Here is a 26397-nt window from a genome sequence, read left to right on the forward strand (position 1 = left end):
TAGCCAAGTGCTCTTAACCACTGTGCCATCCCTCCAGCCCCTTTATCTGTCTTGATAAAGGTTGTTAATAACTGCAGCCTGAGTGCTGCAGTGGACCAGACACTACGGTTTGACACATAGATGCCTTCCTTCTTCAAGCCTTCAGGAATATGAAGCATACTCACATTTCTTACACACCAACACAGGCTACACTCATGAAGACCACAACTGTGAAGACTCGAGCTACCCACCTGCTTGCTGCTGTTCCTCTCGAGAGAAAACACAGAGTCATTTCAGGTAACTTCCATTTAATTTAACATTTATTTTCATTTATAACGAGATGTCACATTTTCTACATTAAAATATAATCATGCTGACCCCCCACTATCCCCTCAGAGAAAAACAACTGGAAGGTGGAATGCACAGAGTGGGAGTTATGGCTGCACCTGAGAACACAGCGCGGAGACCCAAACAGCAGACATGGCAGAGGCACACAGAATACAGCTAAGAGCTCAAGCCAGGAAGGGACAGGAATGAAAGAAACATTGCTACATGTGCCACAAGATCACCCAGAAAAGGTAGAGCTAAGTCAGAAAGCCTGGGCATTGAACAGAGTTTAAAGCATCCACAAACCTAAGGCAAGTCATCTCACGGCCCACCTCAGGATCTGGAGGGCAATGCAGAAACCTAAACCACCATAAACACGTCAAGATGAGGATGGGATGTAGGGCTTTTCTTAATTGTACCCCAGCCTTTTCCAAGTCTCAATTCTCCTGTGACTGTAGCCCAGTGGGGGTCGTCAGCACAAGGCGAGCCACCACTGCAGGAGAAAGCAGGCTGTGCAATGTTACCTGATTCTCTGTGGGCCTCAGAGAAAGTCGCCACGCAGGAATTCCCAACTCAGCACTGGCAGAACGAAACTCTTTTCGTAAGAAAACACAAGCAGACAGTAAAACCCATCTGCACAGAGCAGAGGACAGACCCACAGGTACACTAGCACTCCAGAGGGAGGCTCAGCCAAAGCCTCGTGGTTCTTCTGAAAGGAGAATTCTTCCAGTCTCCACTTTGCCCCTAAATTTGAGACTGAAGCATTTTAACTTCAGAACAGTGATACTCTTAAGGGAGTTGAGAGGTAGGGTTTGGGAGACCCAAACAAGACATTATTAGCAACTAGCTCTCCACTATCTGTACAAATAGATACATCAGTAAGCAAACTCCACCCCTCAGCTTCTTTAAAGAAAGCACTAAAGGTGAGGGTTTCTGAGCAGGGATCTCTCAATCTGTTAGCAGTTTAAACTGTCAACACTGGCACGATAGTTACCTAGCCTTTGTTTTTAATTACAGGTAACAGGTAAACTCCCACTCGCAGGTGGGATGGAGGAGTGCAAAAGGAATCAGGAAACAGAACCAGTACTTCACAAGAGGGTCGGTCACACCACACAAGCAGCAGCAGCTAGTGCTTTGCAGAGTCTCGAGGGTAAAATTCGCTCAGGGTGCTCTGAGGGATTCTCTTCAGCATTTCTTTGGGGAAGATTCGAAGCAACTGCCAGCCAATGTCCAAAGTCTCATAGACAGTTCGGTTTTCATAGGGACCTAAAAATTAATACTGAATTAACCACAGGGCACTGCCAATTGACCCGTGTCACTCAGCACTCTGTGGACTAGCAAGCAGGATAGGCATAAAATACAGGAAGGAAAACAGGGGTGAGGATTTGAGACTTGATGTAAAAATGGGGGTACAAAGTAGCACAGAGATCAGGGGTGAGGAGAGGCCCACGGGGCAGTGCTGGTGGACATGAGGGATGAGATGGACAGAGACAGATAAGGTCCTTAAACAATGCAAACTAGACCAGCATTCTGTTCAAAGGTCGGCACAAAGTAAACTGTAGGACTCAGGAAAAAGCTAGGCTTGCAAGAATCCATGGAGATTCTGAGCAATCCTTAAATGCCAAAAAGCAGAGTATATTACAGGCCAATGGTTTCAAAACTTAAATTTGAGACAGGGTCTTATTGAGTGGCCCAGGCTAGCCTCAAACTCAACCGCGTAAGTGCTGAAATTACAGGCCAACCAAATCATTATATTTAATACAGTAGAATTAAATACCCCCTTAAAACGAAAATTCGTTAATCACAAGATTAAGAGTGGCTGGAGTTCTGGGTTTCTTTCTCTCGATAACGTAAGCATATTTTTAAGGTTCTGTATTAAAATAAAACAAAACAAAACAAGCAAACAAGACAGACAGAAAGAAAGGAAAAACTAAATTCCAAACAAGATCAATGGTGCAGAGCTCAGTGGTTGAACATTTGCCTAGCAAATATTGGCAAATATTCGTTCTATAACCCTCAAATAACTAAGCTACTTTGCATTTGAGATGACTTCAATATCAATAATGAACGCAAGCAGATGCAATCCAAGTAAAAGAGCACACAAATCCTAAGTGTATCACTTGAGGTGTTATTCCAAAGTAGCACACCTACTCTAAGTCCCACTGAGGTGGCAAAGCACGCCTTTAATCCCAGCACTCGGGAGGCAGAGGCAGGCGGATTTCTGAGTTCGAGACCAGCCTGGTCTACAAAGTGAGTTCCAGGACAGCCAGAGCTACACAGAGAAACCCTGTCTCGAGAAACCAACAACAACAACAAGAAAAGAATGGCATATTTCGGTCTGGAGAGATGGCTCAGAGGTTAAGAGCACTAACTGCTCTTCTAGAGGTCCTGAGTTCAATTCCCAGCAACCACATGCTGGCTCACAACCATCTGTAATGGGATCTGATGCCCTCTTCTGGTGTGTCTGAAGAAGTGCATTCATACACATAAAATAAATAGTATGTAATTAATTCTTTAGCCGGGCAGTGGTGACGCTTGCCTTTAATACTAGCACTTGGGAGGCAGAGGCAGGCGGATTTCTGAGTTCGATCCCAGCCTGGTCTAACAAGTGAGTTCCAGGACTGCCAGGTCTACACAGAGAAACCCTGTCTTGAAAAAAACCAAAAAAACCAACACCAAAAGAATGCTGTATTTCTATGTCTCAGGAGGAACAACAGTAAGACTGAACAAAATAGCAGATAACCCAGGAGCCTTACTGGAGGTTTTTATAAGAGAAACAACTAGTAAAATTATTAATAGTTACCCCCAAGCTTTGAGAGTGGCAGAAGGCTGACCCCAGTGGCCAAGCCTAATAGAACAAGGCTTTGACTGGGGATCTCAAACGTCAGGCCTGGTTACAGCCCTCATCTTCACTCTCACCCAGGAACCCCAATCTCTAGTCCCACCTGTCTACTGAGTCAAAATTAGCCCTTAAGATGATTGGTTGATTCAAAAGCAAATCAAAGTTTGAGAACTCCTGTATAAAACACTGTAGTGAGAATACAAAAGTAATAGAGCAAGAACACTATGAGTAATGACCTGATCACTAGAGAACTAGGAAGTTTAAGAATGCTGCCCCGCCAACTGGACTAGTGAGTTAAACATAAAGAAAGTAAGACAGGTTGGGAGACACGTTATACAGGAGGAATTAGAGGAGAATTGGAACTGAGGTGGTAGATATTTATCATCTTATTCATTGTACACATGCCTTAGATTCTCAAAACAAAACAAAACAAAACCCAAACCACCCAAAATGCTGCCCAGCAACCGAGAAAACCGACTGCACGAGACACAGAGAGCGCACAGACCAGAGTGCTGCTGGCAAGGAGGGTGGCCAGCTGGGGAAAGTCTCATTCTGGTCACTGGGACCTTAGGGTAATACCGTACAAAAGACATGCTTACAGCAGAAGAGGTGTGGGAGCTGAGAGACAGGTAATGATCATATACAGCAAATTAGTCCTCAGCATAGAAAACAGTCAATGCTTAGGAAAAAACAAAAAACAAAAAAACAGCAAAAATGTTGTTGGGCCTTCTGAAATATACTTAAGAGATTCCCTGCAGATGTTCAGAAGGCAGAGGGAAGGGAGAAGTTAAAGACAAAGACAGATTTGCAAGAATTCTGAGACATTCTGTTTGAAGGGGCTCATCTTACCCTGAGTAATGAAGTTTTTCTCAAACTTCTGCAGAAATTCCAGGTAAAGCAGGTCATCCGAGGTCAGGGCTTCCTCTCCCACCACGGCTTTCATGGCTTGCACGTCCTTACCGATGGCATAGCACGCATACTGGAGGAGAGAACAGCCCGGGGCACAGGCGTGTCAGCAGCCCAGGGCACAGACAGGGCCTGCTGCACAAACCTCCAGGAGGACTCATGTTACAAGAGTCTCCCTCAAAGAGGCCTTCAGGCATACAGTGCAGACATCTCATTCCAACACTGTAAAGCCAGTGAATTTATGACCGATAGAAAACAAGATACAGAAGTCAAAGAGAAATCTCTACGAGTTTCTTTAAGATGCCTGTGATTTCACAGGCTTCCCATTTCTACTGGAGAGTCAAATATTTTTTTCTTTAAGTATGATGTACAAAATTGAAGTTGGTGACATTAAGGACTTCACAGAACACATACAACTGTAAGCTTCAGTGTCCTGTTGGCTGTGTAATACGTTACATAACAAGTATGTGATGGGATCCATGAAGAATCTGAAATCAGCATTTAAAAGAACATATTGCTTTTTATTTTTATTTTCATGCTTAAACTTTTATCACATTTATTTACTTAACATGCATGGGAACACACTAAGTAAATATTTTGTATTTGTGAGTATGTATGTGCCTGTCATGGCGTGTGTGAGTCAGAGGACAATTCGGAGGAACTGATTCTCAACTTTTTCCTATAAGGGACTGAACTGTGAAACTTGGTGACAAGTGCCTTTACCCATTAAGCCAAGTTGCCACCTTTTTTTCCCTTTTTAATTTAAAGTCTGTGGGCTGGGAAGATGGCCCAGTAGTTAAGAACATGGGCTGTTCTTCTAGAGGACCCAGAAACCAGATTCAGTACCTCCAGGTCCAGGGGACCCCAAACCCTCTCTGGTCTTGGGATCGTATAGTGCACAGATACTCATGTAAATACCACTCCAGTGACAGTAAATAAAGAGATGAATAAATAGGGATAGAATAGCCAGTAAAATACATTTAAAAACTACATATAGTATTAGAAATGAATTACAAGCTTGGTAAATCTTGTTGCTATTACTGTTTGTTTTTTTTCCTGTGACAGCGTCACTATGAAGCCCAGGCTAACTTCTAATTTTAATTCTTCTGCCTTAGCCTCTGGAATACTGGGATTCAGGTGTGTCTTGCCCAAACCTAGTAGGTTGATTGGTTTTATTTTTCAAAGATTTTACTTTATATACATGAGTGTTCTGCATGTATGTACTTATGTTTACCACTACGTATCTGGGAACCTCCAAGGTCAGAAGGGGTCAGTTCCTCCAGACCTGGAGTTACAAATAGTGTGAGCCATCATGTTGGTCCTTTTGCAACCACTGAGTCACCTGTGCAGACCCCAAGCTTGGTATTTTAACTTTGCTTAGCATTCTTTTTTTGAACCAGGCTGCTTTGTTCCAGAGAGTTATTCCAACCAAAGCAACACTGCGATCCTACTCAGAAGGGAAGAGCAGAAAGAAGAGTCGTGGGTAAGCCAGCACAAGAGCATCTTTCAGACCTCATCCTTAGAAAAGCACACGTACCAACTGGTTAGACACATCAGCGTGATCCTTTCTGGTCATCCCTTCTCCGATAGCTGACTTCATTAACCGAGAGAGTGAGGGCAGCACATTAATAGGAGGGTAAATCTGGGGTGGAGCAGGAAGAGAAGAGCCTCTGTGAACATCAGGCTTCACTGTACAGAAACATTAAAGTCACCCGTGTCCCTCCTATCATACACACACTTACAGGCACTGTTTCCCTAGGTGAGGCCTGGGACCTTATCTTCTAGGGAACAAACAGTAGTGACAAATGCCTGGGACACAGTATTTCTTTTGAGAATTAGATCCAAGACAGTGGAATAGAGAAAGCACAGCATTGTTCTGGAAATCTAGTTTCAACTGCCTAGACTATCAAAGTATCTACCTAAGCAGTCTCCTGCATGGACTCAAAAATCTTATAAGCAAAATGAAAAGATTATAATAATTTCCCCTAAAAGATGATCTTAGAAATCTGATGCAAAGCCAACAAAAATCATGGTTTTTTCAGATCATGCCATATAGTAGCACTTCTAGCATAAAATTCCCTGCCCCCACCCCCCAAAAAAGTTCCTTGAGACAACTGACGCCATTCAAAGGCAAATAAATAAAAATGGTGATTTTTAATTCTGACTCTGCTTACTAGGAGAAAACAGTTACAAAGAGCAAACTAAATCAGCAGACAGTGACGAGTAGCTTCATGTCCCCCAGCACTGTCCAAGAGTCAGTACCTGTCTGTTGTGCAGCTGTCTGTCCACATAGATCTGGCCCTCAGTAATGTACCCAGTCAAGTCAGGGATGGGATGAGTGATATCTGCCAGAGGAAGACATAAGGCATTAAAGTACATCTCTCTCACCTGTTTGTAAAGAGCTATAGAGAACCATTTTCTGCAGTGATGTATTTGTGCTGTCTAATACAGTGTGTGATGGTTAACGTTGTCAGCTGAATGCAACCTGGGAAAAGTGTCTTGGTTGGTTTGGTCTGCAAGCATATCTGTAAGGAATTATCTTTTTTTTTTTTTTTTTAAGTTTTATTTATTTAATGTATGAGTGCTCTGTTGCATATACACTCACGGGCCAGAAGAGGGTATCATATTCCCTTATAGATGGTTGTGAACCACCCTGTGGTTGCTGGGATTTGAACTCAGGATCTCTGGAAGAGCAGTCAGTGCTCTTAACTGCTGAGCCATCTCTCCAGCCCAGGATGAGGATGAGAGCATTCTGTAGGCGAGGTGTGCTGACCTGCGTGAGGCAGTGAAGACACTGAGCCTCGAATTACTCTGCTTAGCCACGGTGTGACTAACTGTTTAACTCCTGCCTCCACTTTCTTACAGTGATAGACTGTAATCTGGAATTATAAACTGAAACATACCCCTTTCTCCACAGGGTGTTCTGTCACAGCAATAGAGATGGAAGCAGGACAGAGCAGCATTTGCTAAACATGGCTGCTGAGCACCTGAGCGTGGCTAATGAAACTGAAGGACTGAATTTCAAATTTCATTTGTTTAGTTACAGTAACTCCAACATGTGTTGCACACTATGAAGTAAACTGGGTTTCTTGTTAAAATATAAAGTTCCATCTAGAGCCCAAAGCTTTGTGCAGATGTAGCGTGCCCTACAGGCCTGGCAGTGCTGCTCAGGGCCATGCCACATGGTGTGCTTTAACCCGTGGATGCAGACCGCTGCTCTGTGTCTGCCCTTCTCAAACAGGTCACGCAGCACAACTGCTGTGTGGGTTGCGAATCCAGACTTCCGAACCTAACAAACCACTCTACTCCCTGTGCCGCAGCACCTCTGCCAGGCATCCTGCAGAGCCCACGCTTAGCACATGCAGCCTTGCTGCACTGCGTGCGGCCTTCCTTACACAGGCCCAGGAAAAGCAAGCTACTCTTACTCAAGTCAAATATCTCACAAGTCTGGGGCCTTTACATCTATGCTCTTCACTGCAAGTTTAACTATTTACTATAACTCTGACGGACTGGCAAGAAAATCCAAGTAGCTTACATTAAGTAGAAACAAATTCTTCATAACTAAAATAGTGCTCTGAAAACAGCAGACATTCAATTAATACTCATAAATGAAAATTTAAAATTCAAATTACAAAGAAAATTGCTTCTTACAAACAGTGGTAAGGACAATTAGAAATAATCTTTAACTGAAAATGGCATTTGGGTATAAGTATCTAGTTAAGGTAAACCTCGAGGTCAAGCTCTCAAAAGGATTGTGACTCAAAAAGGCAGACAGCTGACTTCTGCCCTACCAAGGGCTAATGAGCTGGAAAAGGCACTTGGCACCAGGCCCGATGACCTGGGTTCCCTGGTCCTACATAGTAGGTGAGAGTGAACTCTGGCCAAGTTGTTCTCTGATACTGTGGAAAGCACTCCCCTGCCCCCATACACATGAATAAATAAATATTAACACATACATACACACTCTCACAAAGAAGAAGCCCTTACAATAATTAAGTCTAGAACAATCAAAGATGCAAACTTACCGTCATTGGGCATGGTGAGAATAGGGATTTGGGTAATAGAGCCGTTTCTACCTTCCACTCGACCGGCACGTTCATAGATTGTGGCTAAGTCGGTATACATGTAGCCTGGGAAGCCTCGCCGACCAGGAACCTCTTCCCTGGCAGCTGAAACCTGGTAACAAATCAAAGAAGAATGCCATGACATGTCAGAGTAAGAGAAGGTCTGGTTAGAAGGTCTGCTTGAATATGTCCAACAAAGTATTAACTTAGACGTTTGTAAAGCAAGAATGCTGGAAATGAGAATGAATCAGAAATTCAGCTGGGGCTGGAAGCGTTGCTGCTACTCTCAGATTCCATTCATACGGTCATGTCCGCTATTTTAACTTTGCTAAGGAGTATACATTTCTCAGCTCTGAATGGATAGTAATCTTTCAAGTTTAGGGACACAAAAACATTCTGCTCTTTTTATAAGGCTTACTTCTGTGTTTAAAAATAAATAAATAAGTAAAATAATAATGGGTGACAATAATAAATACTATGGATAAATAAATTCTGTGAAAGTAATTTAGTTGGGTATGGTGGTATACACCTGTAATCCCAGCACTGGGAAGGCTAAGGCAGGAGGTCTTAAACATGAACTTGTAGCTAAGTCGGTATACATTTAGCCTGGGAAGCCTCAAGGTCTTAACATAAGTTCAAAGATAGCTTGGACCACACTGAGACCCAGTCAAGTAGAGTTAATTCCAAAGCCTAAAATTTCAATTCATTAACTATGTCATGTCGCAAAACAATCCATTTTTATGTAAAATAGTCCCAATAAGGTCAAAATGAGGAGCACAAACCAGAAACCCATCACTTGTTACACTCACACATCAGCCAGTCAGATCTTCACAACAGCCAAACAAGAAAGTTTATCTAAAATTTGCAGCCAGAACCGAGCCTCAGGTAAGCTTCCCAAGATCAAAAAGGCAGAACCCAGTGGCATAGATTGGGAATCCCAACACTTTTAAGAGGCAGGAGAGAGAAGTTTAAGGTCAATCTCAGCTACACAGTAAGTTTTCAAGGCCAGCCTGGGCTACATACACTCCTGATCAGAGAGCCAGGAGTCTACTCCACCACACAAAATTAAGGTCTTCCTTAGAGACATGCACAGAAGAATAGGTACTTGCATAGCTCTACCATCACAAGAGCCTCAGAGGACTGCCAATGTACGATTCTTGCACTGCTACTCAAGGTGTGAGCCACAGGCCTGTGCTCATCGATGCACAATAGAACTGTCATGGCAATCACTAACAACACTTGGATGCTAATGAATCTAACACGAAGTAAACCTAGGTTTGCCCGGTGTGGTGGCGCACGCCTTTGATTCCAGCACTTGGGAGGCAGAGGCAGGTGGATTTCTGAGTTCGAGGCCAGCCTGGTCTACAAAGTGAGTTCCAGGACAGCCAGGGCTACACAGAGAAGTCATGTCTCGAAAAAAACAAAAACAAACAAACAAAATCTTTCTCTTAGCTCATTTTTTTTTTTCGTTAACAAAGGTGTGGATCTGCTTCAATGAAGACAAGACTACAGTCTTTCACAGAGTCAACGTAAACACTGTGACAATGTGGTAATGATCTTAGGGACTTTAAAATACAGGTCATTAGAGAGCAGGCTTCCTCAGTCTTTTCATGCACTCAAGAGTTAACAGGCTTAGCAGGTTAAGAGCACTGGCTGAGTTCCTGGGTTTGGTTTCAAGCACCCACACTGGGATCCTCACAGCCACCCACTTCCAGGCAATCGGTGCCACCTTCTGGCCTCCCTGAGCACATAAACACACTCAGACACACACAAATGTACACAGGGTTATTAACACACAGTATGGTCAGAAGTTCTTGGGAATGAAACACTACCACCAGCTTGTGGTGTTTTCTTACTTCTTCAGCCCCTGAGACAGTGACAGTTACTAATTTTAATCTCAGCCTCTATTATTTCCAAGTTGACAGAGACAAAAAAATTGTACTATCTGGTTTTTTTTTTTTTTTTTTTTTTTTTGAGACAGGGTTTCTTTGTGTAGCCCTGGCTGTCCTGGAACTCACTCTGTAGACCAGGCTGGCCTCGAACTCTGAAATCCGCCTGCCTCTGCCTCCCAAGGGCTGGGATTAAAGGCGCTCACCACCATGTCCGGTCTTGTACTATCTCTTTTATGATTAAAGAAAAACAGAAACTTACAAAAGATCAAGATGACCCTACATGACACATTTTGTTTGAGAAAAGATAAAGGAAGGAAAGAGTTACCTCTCGCAGCGCTTCAGCGTAGGAGCTCATGTCCGTCAGGATCACCAGCACGTGCTTCTCACACTGATACGCCAGAAACTCGGCCGTGGTCAGAGCCAGGCGAGGAGTGATGATCCGCTCAATGCTGAAAGGGAACACACGTCCCAGGTCACTCAAAAGCCACAACCAAAACAAGGCTGAGACAGCAGCAGTTTCCTTTTGATATTCTTAGTTCACAGAGGAGAGGAAAACAAAATTACTTTCAGGATGCCTCTGTAGGCAGTAACTCAGAGAGAAACAAGTTTTACTTACGTTGGGTCATTAGCCAGATTCAAAAAAAGGCAGACATTGTCCATTGAGCCATTTTCTTCAAAGTCAGATTTAAAGAACCGGGCTGTTTCCATGTTTACCTAAGTATCAGTGACTTCATCAGTGCAATGCAAAAGAACATTCTCAGCATCTATTTCTGATGAAGGCCAAGCTATAAATCTAAATTATTATATGTTTTAAAAATTCAAGCTCTCTTTCTCTTTTTTCTTTCCTCCTCCTCTTCTTTCTCTGCATGTGTGCACAAACCTTTCTCTTTTTCTCCCTCCCCTCCCCCATGGGGACTCCCCTGGCCTTAATCCTTGGGGCCAGTGAATTCCCAGAGGGCAGTTTCCCAATGAACCTGCCTTTAATATAACCACATATATATGTATGTTTCAAGCATCCATTTTTTTCTTTCTTTTTTTTTTTTTTTGAGACAGGGTTTCTCTGTATTGCCCTGGCTGTCATTTTTTTCTTTTTTAAATGCAAGTCAGAGTAAAGCACTTTGGCATGCAAAGTATTATTAGGTTTCAGCTACATGCTAAATCTGACTCCTAAGTTTTGCTAAAATGCCAAGATACAGAGTCTCTATCTAAGAATAAAGTTGATTATGTATAGTTTATCACCTCTTTCTAATAACAGCTAATTTTATGTTATTCCCAAACACAATACCATACTTACTCCCATAGCAGCAAACACAATGGCAAAATTTTCTTCACTATAGTCCACTACATCTTTGGATTTCTTTACCAAACCAGCCTGGCGACAGATCTGAGCTGCAATCTGTTAAGGATGAAAACTAAAAATCATATCCTGACAACAAAGTAATTTATTCTTCACTCTTGAATACTTTAATTAGTAGCCTGAAGTAGGTGACTAAAACATCAAGTCCGTGGTAGGTAAGCGGACGCGTGTGTTCTCCCCATGACTACACATGGCACGACAAGTCCATCTGCTCTCACCTCGTTGTGTGGTAATCCAGCAGCAGAAAAGATGGGGATTTTCTGTCCCCTAGCAATACTGTTCATGCCATCGATGGCGGAAATGCCCGTCTGAATCATCTCTTCTGGATAGATCCGACACTGAGGGTTGATTGGCTGACCTGATGTATTCCAAAAAGGGAAAAGTGTTAGTATGTCTGCACATTGGTCATGGATACAAACAAATAATTAAAAGGTCAGAACTCAAACAAAGAATTTCTCTGTATTTATATATCTCCTTTCAATGTTACCATAACTATTCTCTCTGTGGCAAGGCTGCCAGTAGACAGAGTTAGTTTCCCCAACACTGACACCCATCTACTGCCCTTACCCATGATGTCAAGGAAGTCTTCAGCCAGCACCACAGGGCCTCGGTCAATGGGTTTTCCTGATCCGTTGAATACTCGACCTATACAACAGCAACAAGACAGAACAGAGTAAACCCATACTTCCCAACCTGTGTTTGTATGTTTCTAGATTTTAAATAAATATGTTTAAAAGAAAACAGATGTGTGTACAGAATGAAGAGTGATATGCACTTACCAAGCATATCCTCAGACACTGGTGTCCGGAGAATATCTCCAGTAAACTCACAGGATGTTTTCTTGGCATCTATACCAGATGTCCCTTCAAATACCTACCCAAAAAAGAGAATCAATTAGAAGGGTAAAAGAAATTTAGGTCAGGGACACTAACTAGACCAAAGGTCCTGCTTGCAGGGTCAAATATCACAAGGAGCTGAGGACATGATGTCCTTTATGTGTAAAAAGGATGGTTAAAACAAAGAACAAGGAAAAAGAAACTAAGGACTTCTGGTCATCTTATAAATATAAAAAAACCCAAAAAACCAATACCCCCCAAAACCCCATCCATCTACTTTTACAAATTTTACCTGCTACTGCCCTAGAATATTTTTTGGGTACATACTGAGAAACTTCTCTTTCTCTATAATAAAATAACATTAAGAGATAGAAATTTTAAGGAAGAAATCCAAAAGAGCTGAGTTAGGTACCATTTTGATGGCATCGATCGTCAGTGAATGCGCCCCTTATCACCGTCCTGTCACGGAACGATGTGCTTTGATTGGGAAATGCCTCACTGGTTCTGAGTGGCACTCACCTGAACCACTGCTTTGGAGCCACTAACTTCTAGAACTTGCCCACTTCTCTTTGTGCCATCTGGTAATGTCAAGTGGACAATCTCAGCATATCTGGGAAACTAAGCAGGAAGACAGTGAAGGATTAGTAATCAGCATCCTAGACGCTAACCATGCTACTCTACGCATCTCCACCATGGCCTTGTTGTCTAGGCACTTTCTTCAACAAATACATGGGAGTGGCATCTGGATCCCTGTAACTTATATTACTGGTGTGCAAAGTGGCAAACTAGTGCAAGGTACAGAGAGAAGGATATGATCCTACAAAAGCACAGCAATTACATTTAATAGTTTTCCTTTATGTGTATAGGTTTAGAGACTGCAGAAAGATATAAAGTTACCAACAATGTTTCCATCACTCATAGAATGATGTTCACTGGGCTATGCTTATCTGCAATCACACAGGCCTCATGTAAGAGATGAAAGATAAATTGCTATTATGTAATATCATCAGACTAAGATAATGTGCAAAGTCTTCCTCAATCTAATCTAAACATATATATCCTCCTATGCAAGAATGTAGAATATATATATCTAAGATTCTCTTCTACCCCACAGCCCCATCCAGTTTTTTATACTGTTCATTTTTAAGACACTATGTAATGTAACTCAAGCTGGCCTCAAACTATCTATATCTAGTATCTAGTGTACACACACACACACACACACACACACACACACACACACACACAGAGAACCTCAAGGCTGGAATTACAAGCTACTGAACTACCATACTGAGCTAAGAAGTTTTATGTACTTAGCTGACAAAGTATTTGATGTATTACTGGACAACCTGCCTTACTATATTGACATTTTGAAATATACATGGTCAGGCTATTAATCATCATCTACTAAGAAGATTTATTGAAAGATGTATCATTCTATGTGATTTATGGGGGAAAAAATCTCTTCAATCAAATTAGGGCCACTAAAACCTTTAGATTTTAGAGATGTTAAAATGTTAATAAATGAGGATTTAAAAATTAATGTTTATACAACTGACACTGTAAATGTCTAGTAACTATGCTGAACATGGTAGCATACAACTTTAATCCCAGCACTTGCAGTCAGAGGAAGGCTTGCTCTACATATAGTCCAATCACAGTACACAGTGAGACCGTGTCTCAAAAAATTAATAAAAGAAAAAAAATCATCTAAAGACCGTATCACATTCAATTCAGCTGTTCACCTGATGAAACACAGAGCTAGCCAATATTATACTTCTATAATAATGATAGAACAAACCCTCAGTTTTCCATGCAACTCTTCAGAAAGTTAGTAAGCTACATTCTAGCAGTGAATGTATGTCCATATATGTGGAAAACTGTGGGCAAATTTTCTCCCCAATTATTTTGCAAAGGTACTACATTCACATTTCCACTATTAGTGCAAAAAAACCAAAACCAAAACCCAACCAAAACAACAAACAACAACAAAAAACCCAACAGCAAACCAACCAACCAGCCAACAAGGAAAATACCCTCCTCTATTTTTGTCAATCTTTTTTTTTTCCTCATTTGTGGTTTTATAGAATGTAGACATTAGTGTTCATATAAACGATGTTTATCTTTTAATTTTGCTTATGGTATTTTCTGTCCCACAAAGATGTGAAAGGTTTTAACAGCATAAAGTATTGTCATTCCTTATGATTTAATCTTCTATTTAGGAAAAGTTTCGACTTGAAAATCATAAACAGGTTTTCAGTGTTGGCTGCTAACAGGCTGATGTTTCACTTATGCGGATTTAATTTTCTATCTGCTCAAACCCCCCACCCCCATTTTTCATTTGGGAAATGAAGCATAAAATATTTCCTGTGGCCTCAAAATACCCAATTCACCATGCCAAAGTCCCATGTGTGCCAGATATAATCCCAGTACTCAGAGGGCTAAGACTTGAGGACTGCAAGTTCCATGCTAGAAGTGGCTACATAATGAGACTATATCTTGGGCTGTGGCAGTGCATGCCTTTAATCCCAGGATTTTAGAGGCAGAGGCAGGCTGATCTGGTCTACAGAGTGAGTTCCAGGACAGCCGGGGATGCACAGAGACAAAACAAAAGAAACAAACAAACAAACAAAAAAACCCCAAAACACGTATGAGACTATGTCTCATAAACGAAAGATAAGACAACCAATGATCATCCACGTGCATAGTTGTTTGGGTCCCATAAACTTGTTACATGGCTGGGTTTCTCACCTCATCTATGACTATACTGGCTGGTAATAAATATTTTTTCCCCCACAAATTTGAATGTTAAGTGGAATCACTCAAAACAAATGCAATTTCCATGCACTTTCAGTAAGTTCCATGGGTTTCTCTACACAAGGCACACCTAGCATAGACTACAATAGTCTCTATAAGCCGATTCTGTGTCTTGAGGTCCTGCTCTGCATTACTGTCTTTAATAGTGTTGATGATGTAAGCTTGTGTAACCACACAGAGGAGCAATGGCTGTTGCTTTCTTTCCCATCCACTCTTACTTTTCCACTGCTTGTTAATGTCAAACTCAGGATGGCAGCAATTGGGACCTCATGCATTCTCATCTTAGCTTTAGTTCAGTTCTTGGTCAGAGCTCCTAAGACCTCTGTAATTTCCTAGGTATAGGGAACAATCAAAAGGAAAGGAAATTTTTTATTATTCATAGCAGGTCCTTTCAACCACACTTGTACTTAATGTGGTGACCTTTGGGAAACCTCTAGAGACCATGGCGGATGTCCAGGGGAACCAAGCCCCCAATTAGATGTTTCACACATCCTGTTCTCTGATCTCTGAGGAGAGGAGAAACTGGAGACTGACTTAGTCAATACTGGCCAATAATGTGATCAATAGTTACATAATCAATTCCCCACAAAAATCTTGACTGAAGAACTGGAAATTTTATTGTTTGGAAACAAGGTAGCCACAAGTAGACAGCACACTCTGCTCCTCAGACTGAAGCCTGAGTTCTGTACTCAGGACTCCTTAGGAATACACACACACACACACACACACACACACACACACACACACACATACTTATCTGGTTATTCATTTATACTTTTTGTATACCTTTTACAGTAAGTCACTAATGGTAAATTAACAGTGTTTCTGCTTTGGATGAGCTGTTCTATCAAATTATGGGAAATCATCAGAGACCTGATTTATAGCCAAGTCAGACAATAGCTACGTCTACCTAGATACCTACAATGCATTCATGAAGCAGGTAGTGTGTGTATGTGACAAAGTCAGTGGAGTGTGTAAGAAATGAAGCAAATTTCAGGTCTACTAAAAATTGAACTCAATTGTTCTGGAGAGAGAACTTCTCCACCTGTGTTAGAAGTACTGAGAGCCCCCCTAATGGAGGAGCTAGGGAAAGTACTCAAGGAGCTGAAGGGATCTGCAATCCTATAGATGAAACAACAATATGAAATAACCAATACCCCCCTGGAGCTCATGTCTCTAGCTGCATATGAATCAGAAGATGGCCTAGTCGGCCATCAGTGGAAAGAGAGGCCCATTGGTCGTGCAAACTTTACATGCCTCAGTACAGGGGAACGCCAGGGCCAAGAAGTGGGAGTGGGTGGGTAGGGGAGTGGGTGGGGGGAGCGTGTAGGGGACTTTTGGGATAGCATTGGAAATGTAATTGAAATAAATACCCAATTAAAAAAAAAAAAGTACTGAGAGCAGAAGCCAAGAGGAAACAGAGCAGCTTTCACTAATTTAAAAAACAATGTTACTAGGGCAGTGATTCTCAACCTTCCTAAGGCTTCCTATACTTTTTAATATAGTTCCCATGTTGTAGAGACCCCCAATAATAAAATGATCTTGTTGCTACCTTATAACCAATTTTGCTACTGTTATGAATCATATATAAATATCTGATATTCAAGATATCTGATATGTGACCCCTGTGAAACAATGGTTCCACCTACAAAGGGGTCACAACCCACAGCTTGAAAACCTGTGTATCAGGGACTCCTAAGTATATGGACTGTCTTTGTGGTGAGAGGGAGTGGGGCCAGGAGGACAGGTAAAGCTTGAGGGCTTTCAGTCTAGAAACACAAGTATTAGTTTTGGGAAAGAGCCTGCATCAAAAACTAGGCAGAGAGTGATAGAGGATACCCCTATCTCCTTCTGACCAGAGGGAAGCATGCTAGGTTCACCCTCAAGATTACTTTATAAGAATCCTTTGTCATAAATAAAAGCATGGTTGCAGTGATCAAAGAAATATGCATTTTGCCTTTAAAAATGTTTCTCAGTTCATTTTCTGCTTCTAGAAAACATGTATGTGTTAAAAACAACATATATTAAAACATTAGCATCTGTTCATAAACTAATAATTGTGTGTTTCCTTCAGCCCTGCCCCAATAGCCACCAACAGAACTCTAGAAAGCACACTATTTAAATCACTTTGTCTGATGTAACCAATTAGAAACTACACTCTATATCTCTTTTTCTAAAATTAACAATAAGCTTATAATAAACACAGAAAGAAGAACATGTTAACTAATGACCCTTACAACTTGGACAAACTATCCTATGTAGGGCTTTAAGCTGCTATTGAGACAATCCTTTCTTGTATATTCATTACTTGCCTGTCCATGTCAGGCTCTCAAAGATAAAGTACATTTAGTTACCCAAGAGTTTAACATTTAATAGACAGGAAAAACATTACTTTAAAAAAAGTCTATAACACAAAGGACATAAGATGCCACATCTCTGTTATAAAACATATCTATTATTGCTGCTTCCTCCTATAAACCTAGTAAGATCTTCCCCCCAACTTTGAAGACAAGGTACTTAGAGGCTATAAGGAACCCACATTTAATCCTGTACTAGAATCCAGTTTTTTGACTTTAGGTCTTTCTTTCCTACAAATAATATTTACAGTCAGACTAAAGAAGGGTTAAAAATTCATAAGACAAACTTAAAGAGTACTAGTGAAACCTGAAGTGCAATAGTCAGATCATAATGGATATGCCGTTACCTTCACATGGTCTAAGATCACTAGTGGACCATTCACCCCAGAGACAGTCTTGTAGGCTGGAAAGAAAAGAGTCTTGTTTAGTGAAACAGCATGAGCTGACATGGCTCTCTGATTTTAACAAAAAAACCCTTCCCTTCATCTCCCCATTAAAACTTGGATATTCAAAAAGCTATATGAATTTTTAATAAACTTTAAAATATGGCTGCTCCTATGTAACTTTTCAGTACCCATCTTCAAAGACATTTGAATCTTAACTCTAAGCTGCTGTTCTCAAAACCCAGGATAAAAGAAAACACCAAGGCTGCTTCCCTCTAAAAGTTCAGTTTTCCCGGGGCAGGGAGATGTGAAGCTGGTGGCAGTCATGCAAGGAAGGGGAAAGGAATCCTCACTCACAGAAGAAGGCTGAGAAAAATGTGGTCGGGAAGATAAAGCCATCATGAAATAGAATATGAATAATAGAGACTATGTGGAAAGACACTGCGAAAGAGAAGGCAGGGGTCAAGTAAGGTAAGCATTCTTGTTGCTTTTTAAACAGGGTCTCACTATGTAGCTCTGGCTGGTCTTGAACTCACAGAGATGTCCCAAGTGCTGGGATTAAAGGTGTGCACCACCTCACTCAATAAGATAAGTATTCTTGTTTTCCAGATAGTTTCACTCTCTAGGCCAGGCTGGTCTTGAACTTGCAGCAACCATCTTGCCTCAGCTTCTGAAGTGCTAGGAATTGTAGGCATGAGTAACCAACCAGCCAAGAAAGATAGTCTTTCATGTTGTTATTTTAACCTTTATTTTTATGCGCATGGATGGTTTGCCTGCACATATGTGCAGTGCCGTGGAGACCAGAACACAGGGTTGGATCTCTTGCAACTGGAGTTAAGGCCAGTCAGTGAGAGCTGCCGTGTGGGGCTGGCAATCTTCTAGAAGAGCGAATAGTGTTCTTTACCACTGAGCTCTCTCTCTAGCCCAACAACAACAACAAAAATATATATATATATACTTTAAGATTTATTTATTTATTATATGTAAGTACACTGTAGCTGTCTTCAGACACACCAGAAGAGGGAGTCAGATCTCGTTATGGATGGTTGTGAACCACCACGTGGTTGCTGGGACTTGAACTCAGGACCTTTGGAAGAACAGTCGGGTGCTCTTACCTGCTGAGCCATCTCACCAGCCCAAAAATATTCTTAAAAAGACAAAACCAAAACAAAATAAAAAAACCATCAACAGACATATAAGCAAGGGGTGGGAGGGAAACAGAGAGACTGTAGAGATGGCTCAGCAAATAAAGGCACAAGCTACCAAGACTGACAACCTGAGTTCAAGCTCCAGGACTCATATGGTAGAGAGAACAGAATCCCAAAAGTTGTCCTACGACGTCTATACATGTGAACATACCTACACACTTACAAGCATATACACACAATAAACAAATGAACATAAATACATTTAAAAAAATTAAAAATCAGCAGGGCACAGTACCCCTGGCCTATAAAGTAGGAAGGTTAGGACAGTCTGGGCTACAGAGCAAGGCCTTATCTCATAAAAGAGCACAAGACTTAGAGAGGCCAGTGTTACTCATTGCAAAGCATGCCCTAGAAGGATGAGTCTAGTCTACTCTCCCTCATGCTGATATGTACAGTTAAATGTTTAGTTATATTTTATTTCTACGTACTTATGTAAGGCTGTCTAGATTTTATGTATGCCACGGGTTTGAAGAGGACTGCTAAAACTGGAGGGAAGTAGATCTGCTGGAACGCACATTGGAGGTGGTTGTGAAATGCTTGCTGTGAGTGCTAGAAGTTGAAGCCCAGTCCGCTGCAAGCGCAGTAGGTGCTCATAGTTTCGGAGCTATCTCTCCAGCCCCTCACTTACTTGAGAAAGGAGTTATCTATCCTTGCTGGCAAGGTTCATGATTAGATACAAAATACTCAGGAAACAGCAACTTTCGCAGGCAACCTCAAAATTAGCCATATTTCATAATCAGAAATGCCGCTAAAAAAGAAATGCATTTCTGAAAGAAAATACACCATAAAGCCCGAGATAATGTGAAAATATTAACTAATCAGGAATGTTTCATTTGTCTGACCTGAGTAAGGTATTCTAATTAACTTAAACAAAGATTTCAGGCACAAATGCCATCTTCCTAAGAATGAGGAAACCATATACTAACCAGTCTGTCCACTCACGGGGCTTCCAACCCCTTCCTCCCAAGGCCAGGAAGCAAGTATCTTGGTACAGACTCTGGGACAGTGCAGGCAAGCCCCACTCCATACTGAGACATTTAAATACAGAATGCAAAAATTCACTTGAATGTGTCAGACCTGTCATGGTCTCAATAGCAGCTTCTCAATGGAGAATCCCTCTTTTAATAGCGTAGATACGGATGTTAAGATTTGACGCATTTTGGGCTGATTTTAGCACTCTTACAGCTTTAATTAAGATAATCTAATACTAATACTATTTTTAAAAACATGTAATTTCAACATTTTAAGAATTTCTTCCTTGTTTTCATTTTTAAAACTCCAAATACTGTTTCTCAAAGACTTTCTAGAACTGCTGTGCGAAAATGGAAAGTGAACTACATCTTGAAACCGACTCTTAAGAAAGAAAGAAAGAAAGAAAGAAAGAAAGAAAGAAAGGAAGGAAGAAAGGAAGGGAGGGAGGGAGGGAGGGAGAGACTTTTCCAAATCCTTCCCTAAGCCTTATGGCACAGGGGAGGGGATCTCTTAAATGGATAAGAAATTCTCTCTCAAAACACTTCATTAAAATTCCTCCAAATTCTTAAAATTCTCTGCTTTTAAAGAGACTGTATTTTCTTTGAATTTCTAGTACTGACAACTATGGCTCAGAGTCTCATGGTTAGAATTCAAACTCATTATACACTATGCAGTTTTGCCAGTCACAAGAAAAACCCATGACCAAGAAAAAGAAGCATTAGTCACAGTTTTCCCTGGAAACAGTGGAGTTGATATCCACTACAGCAGACTAGGCTGTACCTGAAGCCTGTCTCCAGCCACTTGGGTGAGATCCTTAAACTGAACTTGCAACATGTTTGAAGGCTTTTGTAGATCAACACCCTTTATTTCACACTGAGGCTAGGCATAGCAGCACATTCCTGTAATCTTAGCACTTAGCCTGTAGTTCAAGGCCAGCTGATCTGTGATCTGTTGTCTCAAAAAAAGAATTATGTAGCAACACTCCCTACACTCTCAGCCATGAAAAGTGCGGGATCTTTTACAGTGCTGTGGGGCAGGCAGTTTCCCTGGTGTCTACATTCTGTCACTGACGCAAGGCAAACCTTTCCCAGCACTTACAGCTGCTAGAAAATAGTAGCCCCAAACTCAGTCTGGGTGGCTATTGACCCACTGCAGTTACTGATCAGTGATCAGCAGAGGCTATCTGGCAGAGAGGATGCAGTTTTCCCTCACTGGCAATCTGAAGAGCACAGGGGACCTAGTATGGTACAGATGAGAGAGAGATCATCAGTTTAATTTAAACAGACACGCTGGGACCAAGCTAATGGATCTCATATCTGAACTAAGTGAAAATACTACCAAGCCTTTTAGGAGAATGAGGCACATTTTCCCCACGCATTTTCAGATTATTTGATTTTATGTTTACAAAATATTGTGAGGATCTTCTTACTACTAACTTTTACACACCAAAGGCCTGAGCAATGTTACTAATGGAGGACCTTCTGTTTGTCTCACTAAAGTTTTGTGCTCTTTCCTTTAATTGCACAGTTGCTACTGTATGGTCCTGAAACACTTCTAACTGGTAACAGTGTAACTTAAAATACCTAGATCACACAGTTCCTAGCATTTGTACTAGAAATTAATGCAAAAGACTGTGAATAAGAAGGTCAGCCCTTTCCATGCCAATGAAAGTTCTCAAAATGAAAACCTAGCAGGGAAAACATCACACACCACCTTTTATCTCTCAACACTATCTGTTTACCCTTCCTTAAGATAACCACAGGTAGTTAGAAAGAGATACCAGTTCAGAGTATGGCATCCAAAAACATCCATCAAACAGCAAAGCCACTGACAAATTATTACCCTTACGGCAACAGCAGACACTTGCTTACATTACACAAACAATTTATGGAGTAGCACTTAGAAACCATGATTTATTTAGAAGCTGAAAAACAGGATAGCTACAATACTGCACAGCAAGTTCCAGTCCTGCCAGGGATACTGAGTAAAACAAACAAGCTGGGCATGACAGTAATGACTTTAAACCCAGCACTCTGGAGGCAGAGGCAGAGGCAGGCAGAGCTCTGTGAGTTCCAGGCCTGCCAGGGCTATACAGCCGTTCTCAAATACACAAAACAAAACAAAAACAACTTGCTCAATAATCAATCAATAAAAAACAAAACCCCAGGAATTACGGAGATTTTAAAGAGCACTAGGCAGTGGTGGTGCACACCTTTGAATCCAGCACTTAGAAGGCAGAGGCAGGCAGATAGAGGCCACCATGGTCTCCAGAGTGAGCTGCAAGACAGCCAGAGCTACACAGAGAAACCCGTCTCAAATCATATTCATTCATATATATGTATGTATGTGTATGTATATATATGTATGGGGGGGATGGAGTCTGTGAGCACACATAATCTATCAGATGATTAGCTCTTCCTTCTGCAGGGAAAGAGGTTGTTCAACACTAACACCATTAAGGATTGCGACATTGTTAAAGCAAAACCATTGCACAATAAGCCCTAGCTCTTTAGGCACCACCTTCATAGCAAAACAAATGCTAAGAAAGCCATTCCTTCAATTGTGCAAGACCAGAGAACTAACCTGAGCACTGCACACCTGAGATGTTCTAGAAGTAAAGCAAGTCAAGTCACTTGTGGTTTTTGCTGGGGTTCTGCTTTGTGACATAAGAAACTTAAGGTTAGCTTGGCTGGGTCGAGAAAAGTGGACCCAACCAAGCTCATAGTATTTTGCTCTAATAGCTTTGTAGATACTGGTGATCTTCCTTAACGTTTAAAAGGGCAAAGTTTTTTTTTTTTTTTTTTTTTAACCTTGTGATGTCAGAAAGTCAAATGATGTACTCCAGACTAGTTACTAATTTCCAGCCTGAATATTTTACTTTCCATTTCTTTTTAACAGCCTGAGTAATTTCTTATGTTATGTACATATAATATCTAGAATTTTTAATAATCCTCAAGTTGTTTTAAAACAGGATCTGATTTTTCACAGGGCACCTGCCAAAATTACTCCAAAGAGTGTGTACCAATTAACTATAATTATTTAGATAATATCATCAAACTTTAATAATAAAAAAATTGAGTTAATATTGAAATTTGACTAAAAATGTGGCAAAAATAGTAAAAGATGATATTTAAATGCACTATACTAACTCCTTAAAAACCCTATCCATATAAAAAAAAATACACGCTGAACTATTAGGACAAATTGAATTCCAAGTTATAGGATTTACAGAGCACTTCCTAAGTCAGACACTGTGAACTTGGGGATACAAAGAGGCAACTTTTAGAGACAGCTTAGTCAGCAGAATGCTCCTATGAACAAACTCTTCAAATATTGGCCAAGCACATGGATATGGCGGAGAAACACTACTCATCCCCGAAGGGCTTAAGACCTTCGCCATGGTATTCGACACTCCCTGAATTGGCTCTGAATGACTTGTTATATGGAAAGAGGCTATTATAACCTTGTAACATTTTTCCCCTAGAAGTCACACCAGTGTCTATGTGCTCTGCTCAGAGCAAAGCATACATATCAAATGCAATTCTAGAGAATCTGTAATTCTCAGGTATGAAGCTGTCAGTTTTCCCGACGTTTCCTTGGGCTCACATGAACCCCTAACAGGCATTCTCTAATTCTAACAATTATTCTAAAAAATGCTCAAAAGGCACACCTCAGCAATCCACTCTCCAATGTGTTTTTTTTTCCTTCCCCTCGCTGCAGTGTTATCACATGACCCACTGACAGCTCAGACAGGATTAGTCAGGCTGGAGGGCGCCTAGCTAAAACCCTTCAGCTGAAACGCTTTTAACCAATGAGCCACCCACAGAGCCAAGCTGGCAATTAACCTGTGCAAATGGAACCTTATTTTCTGGAAAACAACAGATACTTAAAAAAAAAAAAAAAAAAAAAAAGTCTTCTTTCAAAGCTCTCTGCCTGGCTTTAAGGAAGCCGTGAAGAGGTTTGATTCTATACAACCGAAAGCTTCAGCCAACAAGAGTCATTTGGGAATGACTGGCTTGTCTAAACATGGCTTATTGAAGTCTTTTATGATCACTACACTTAAGCCTATGAACATAACAGTGGAAAGCAACCTTCCATTCAACTGAGTTTGGTTAGCTGGTCAGTAAACGAATAAACAACAGAAGACCAAGCAAAGGATTAAGAAACTCGATTTTTGGTTCCTCTTTTCCCATTAATTAGATGTCTGAAGCCAGGCATGGCTTCTCCTTTCCAGAACCTTAGGCGTCTCGCTTGTAAAATGAGAGGGTGGGACTGCACGACTAGGGTATTTTTCAGCTCTAAGGTTCTCCGGTATCTAGGTGTCCTCCTGTGAAGCGGTCCCTACAGAATAAGCCACATCTCCCTCTAGCCGCGGGCCTGCCCACATCAGCGATGACATTACACCTTCTGCGCGGTCCACCTGCCAAGAGGTCCTCGGGGCAAAGGGGGACGGAGTGGGCGTTCCCTCGACCCGGGGACATTTAAATGAGGCCAGGAGCAGATGAAGACAGTGACAAGAAGTGGCCCTCAGAGACAGACAAGTGTCTGACAATACCCAGAGAACTCGGAGCGGGGAGGGCAATCATCAGGAGCCCACTTAGCCCATGGGAAGGTTCCAGTCGGTGCCCTCACCCTTGGCCCACCTAAGTCACGGAAAAGCTCACGCAAAGATGGAGAGGTGCTTGTGAACTGAACGATGGGGGAAATGAATCCCATTCCCTCCCCGCTGGTTGAACAGGTGAGAGCACAAGCCAAGGGCTTGGTGGACACGCTCACTTTCCCGTACTCACTGAGACGAGGCTGGGATAGGTAGTTCCGGCTCACCGCCAGCGCCTGCTCCCGAGCTCCGGCCATCGGCCCACCGGTGGGCACGGGCAGTTCGGGTGCGGCCCCGTTCACGATTCCCCGCATCGCTCGCAACGCCATCTTGTCTCCTCCGTCCCGACTGGCCCCGCAGCAGCGCGGCGCAGGCGCACATATAGCAGGGAGGCCCGTGCGGCCGGCTCCACCCATGCGCGCTGCGAAGCTGCGGCAGAGGCCCCGCCCTCTCGGCGGCGCCCCGCCCCCAGACTCGTGACTGGAGCTCTGCGGGGGCGGTGCAGGGTGCGCGCGCATGCTGGGCGCATAGGGAGCTGACCAGAGTGCTGGGAGCGCGGATCTGAGGCTGGGAGCGGGAAAAGAGAAGCAAAAGGGGCCAGAGGGCAAAATGGACACAAGAGAGAGAATTCACGAGAAAAAGAAAGAGATTCATTGGAAAGCAGGGCAGGAAGAGGTAGGAAAACGTGCATAAGAAAATACAGACAACTGATGTTCATAATCAAGCTGTGGAAAACACCTTGGAAAGCAGAAGATAGAAAACCTAGTCCCATGATTGGTAACTTTGTGTCGTAATTTATTTCAGTTTATCCTACTACCAAGTTCTTTTTTTCGTAGATCTTTTCAAACAGACTTGGCTTTCTTGCATATCCGTGTGGAAGACCACCTTAGGAACAGACTGGAAAACCAGTTAAGAGGTTAGAACTCACAAAGGGTTCTAGTTTCTTTTCTTTAGCTGTGACAAAATTAGCTAGCGGTTGGCCTGGTGTGATGGCGCAAGCCTTTAAACGCAGCACTCAGGAAGCAGAGGCAGGAAGGTCTGAGTTCCAGGGCAGCCAGAGTTACATAGTGAAACTATGTTTCAAAACAAAGAAAACAATCAGAAACCCAGCCTGTGAGAAACGAACAACACAGTAAATTGATTGTTGTTCTGTTTACAATATAAGAACAGAAGAGGAAAACAGGAATTTTGCTGTGATAGAGCAACACAATGAAAAACTTCTTTGTGTTAGTTCCCCATAGATTTGTTGATAAATACACAAGAGGATGTCTAGACTGGCCTTCGGTAAGGTTTATAACTTATCAGTTTGGGAAGCACGGCTCTTTGCCTCATTCACAAAATTACTATATTGTTGTTTTGTTTTTAAAGATTTATTTATTTTTATGTATGTGATTACACTGTTACTGTCTTTAGACACACCAGAAGAGGACTTCGGATCCCATTATGATGGTTGGGAGCCACATGTGGGTTCTGGGAATTGAACTCAGGAAGATCAGCCAGTGCTCTTAACCGCTGAGCCACCTCTCCAGCCCAATTACTATATTGTTATAAAATTCTGTTTGGGCTATATATGTGAGGTATGTATGGAATATAAATGAGTTTTATCTATAGACTTACAGCATATATACAAGACATATTATGTAAATGCAAATGTTTCACAATTTTTAAAAAGAAATTTGAGGGGCTGGAGAAATGGCTCAGTGGTTAAGAGCAGTGTCTGCTCTTCCAGAGGTCCTGAGTTCAGTTCCCAGCAACCACATGGTGGCTCACTGATGATAAGTTATAAACCTTACGGAAGGCCAGTCTAATGGGGTCAGATGCACTCTTCTGGTGTGTCTGAAGACAGCTACAGTGTACTCA

The 26397-nt window shown here is 41.8% G+C and overlaps 1 protein-coding gene across 1 annotated transcript; it reads right to left on the reverse strand.

Moving 5' to 3' along the window:
* Nucleotides 1-277: 277 nt before the first annotated feature.
* Atp6v1b2 (ATPase H+ transporting V1 subunit B2) lies at nt 278-24968 on the reverse strand. The gene is made up of 14 exons (XM_021171024.3): nt 24731-24968; nt 17725-17780; nt 12723-12821; nt 12147-12240; nt 11935-12012; nt 11586-11725; nt 11305-11406; nt 10627-10724; nt 10336-10459; nt 8080-8230; nt 6317-6399; nt 5592-5696; nt 3998-4127; nt 278-1572 (listed from the first exon to the last, which is right to left on the reverse strand). The coding sequence occupies exons 1-14, from the start codon at nt 24951-24953 to the stop codon at nt 1433-1435; spliced, it is 1623 nt and encodes a 540-aa protein (XP_021026683.2). The 5' UTR covers nt 24954-24968; the 3' UTR covers nt 278-1432.
* Nucleotides 24969-26397: the final 1429 nt, after the last annotated feature.

This window comes from Mus caroli, unplaced genomic scaffold (genome assembly GCF_978045245.1).
Source record: "Mus caroli unplaced genomic scaffold, Mus_caroli_1 scaffold_10, whole genome shotgun sequence".
Taxonomy (NCBI): domain Eukaryota; kingdom Metazoa; phylum Chordata; class Mammalia; order Rodentia; family Muridae; genus Mus; species Mus caroli.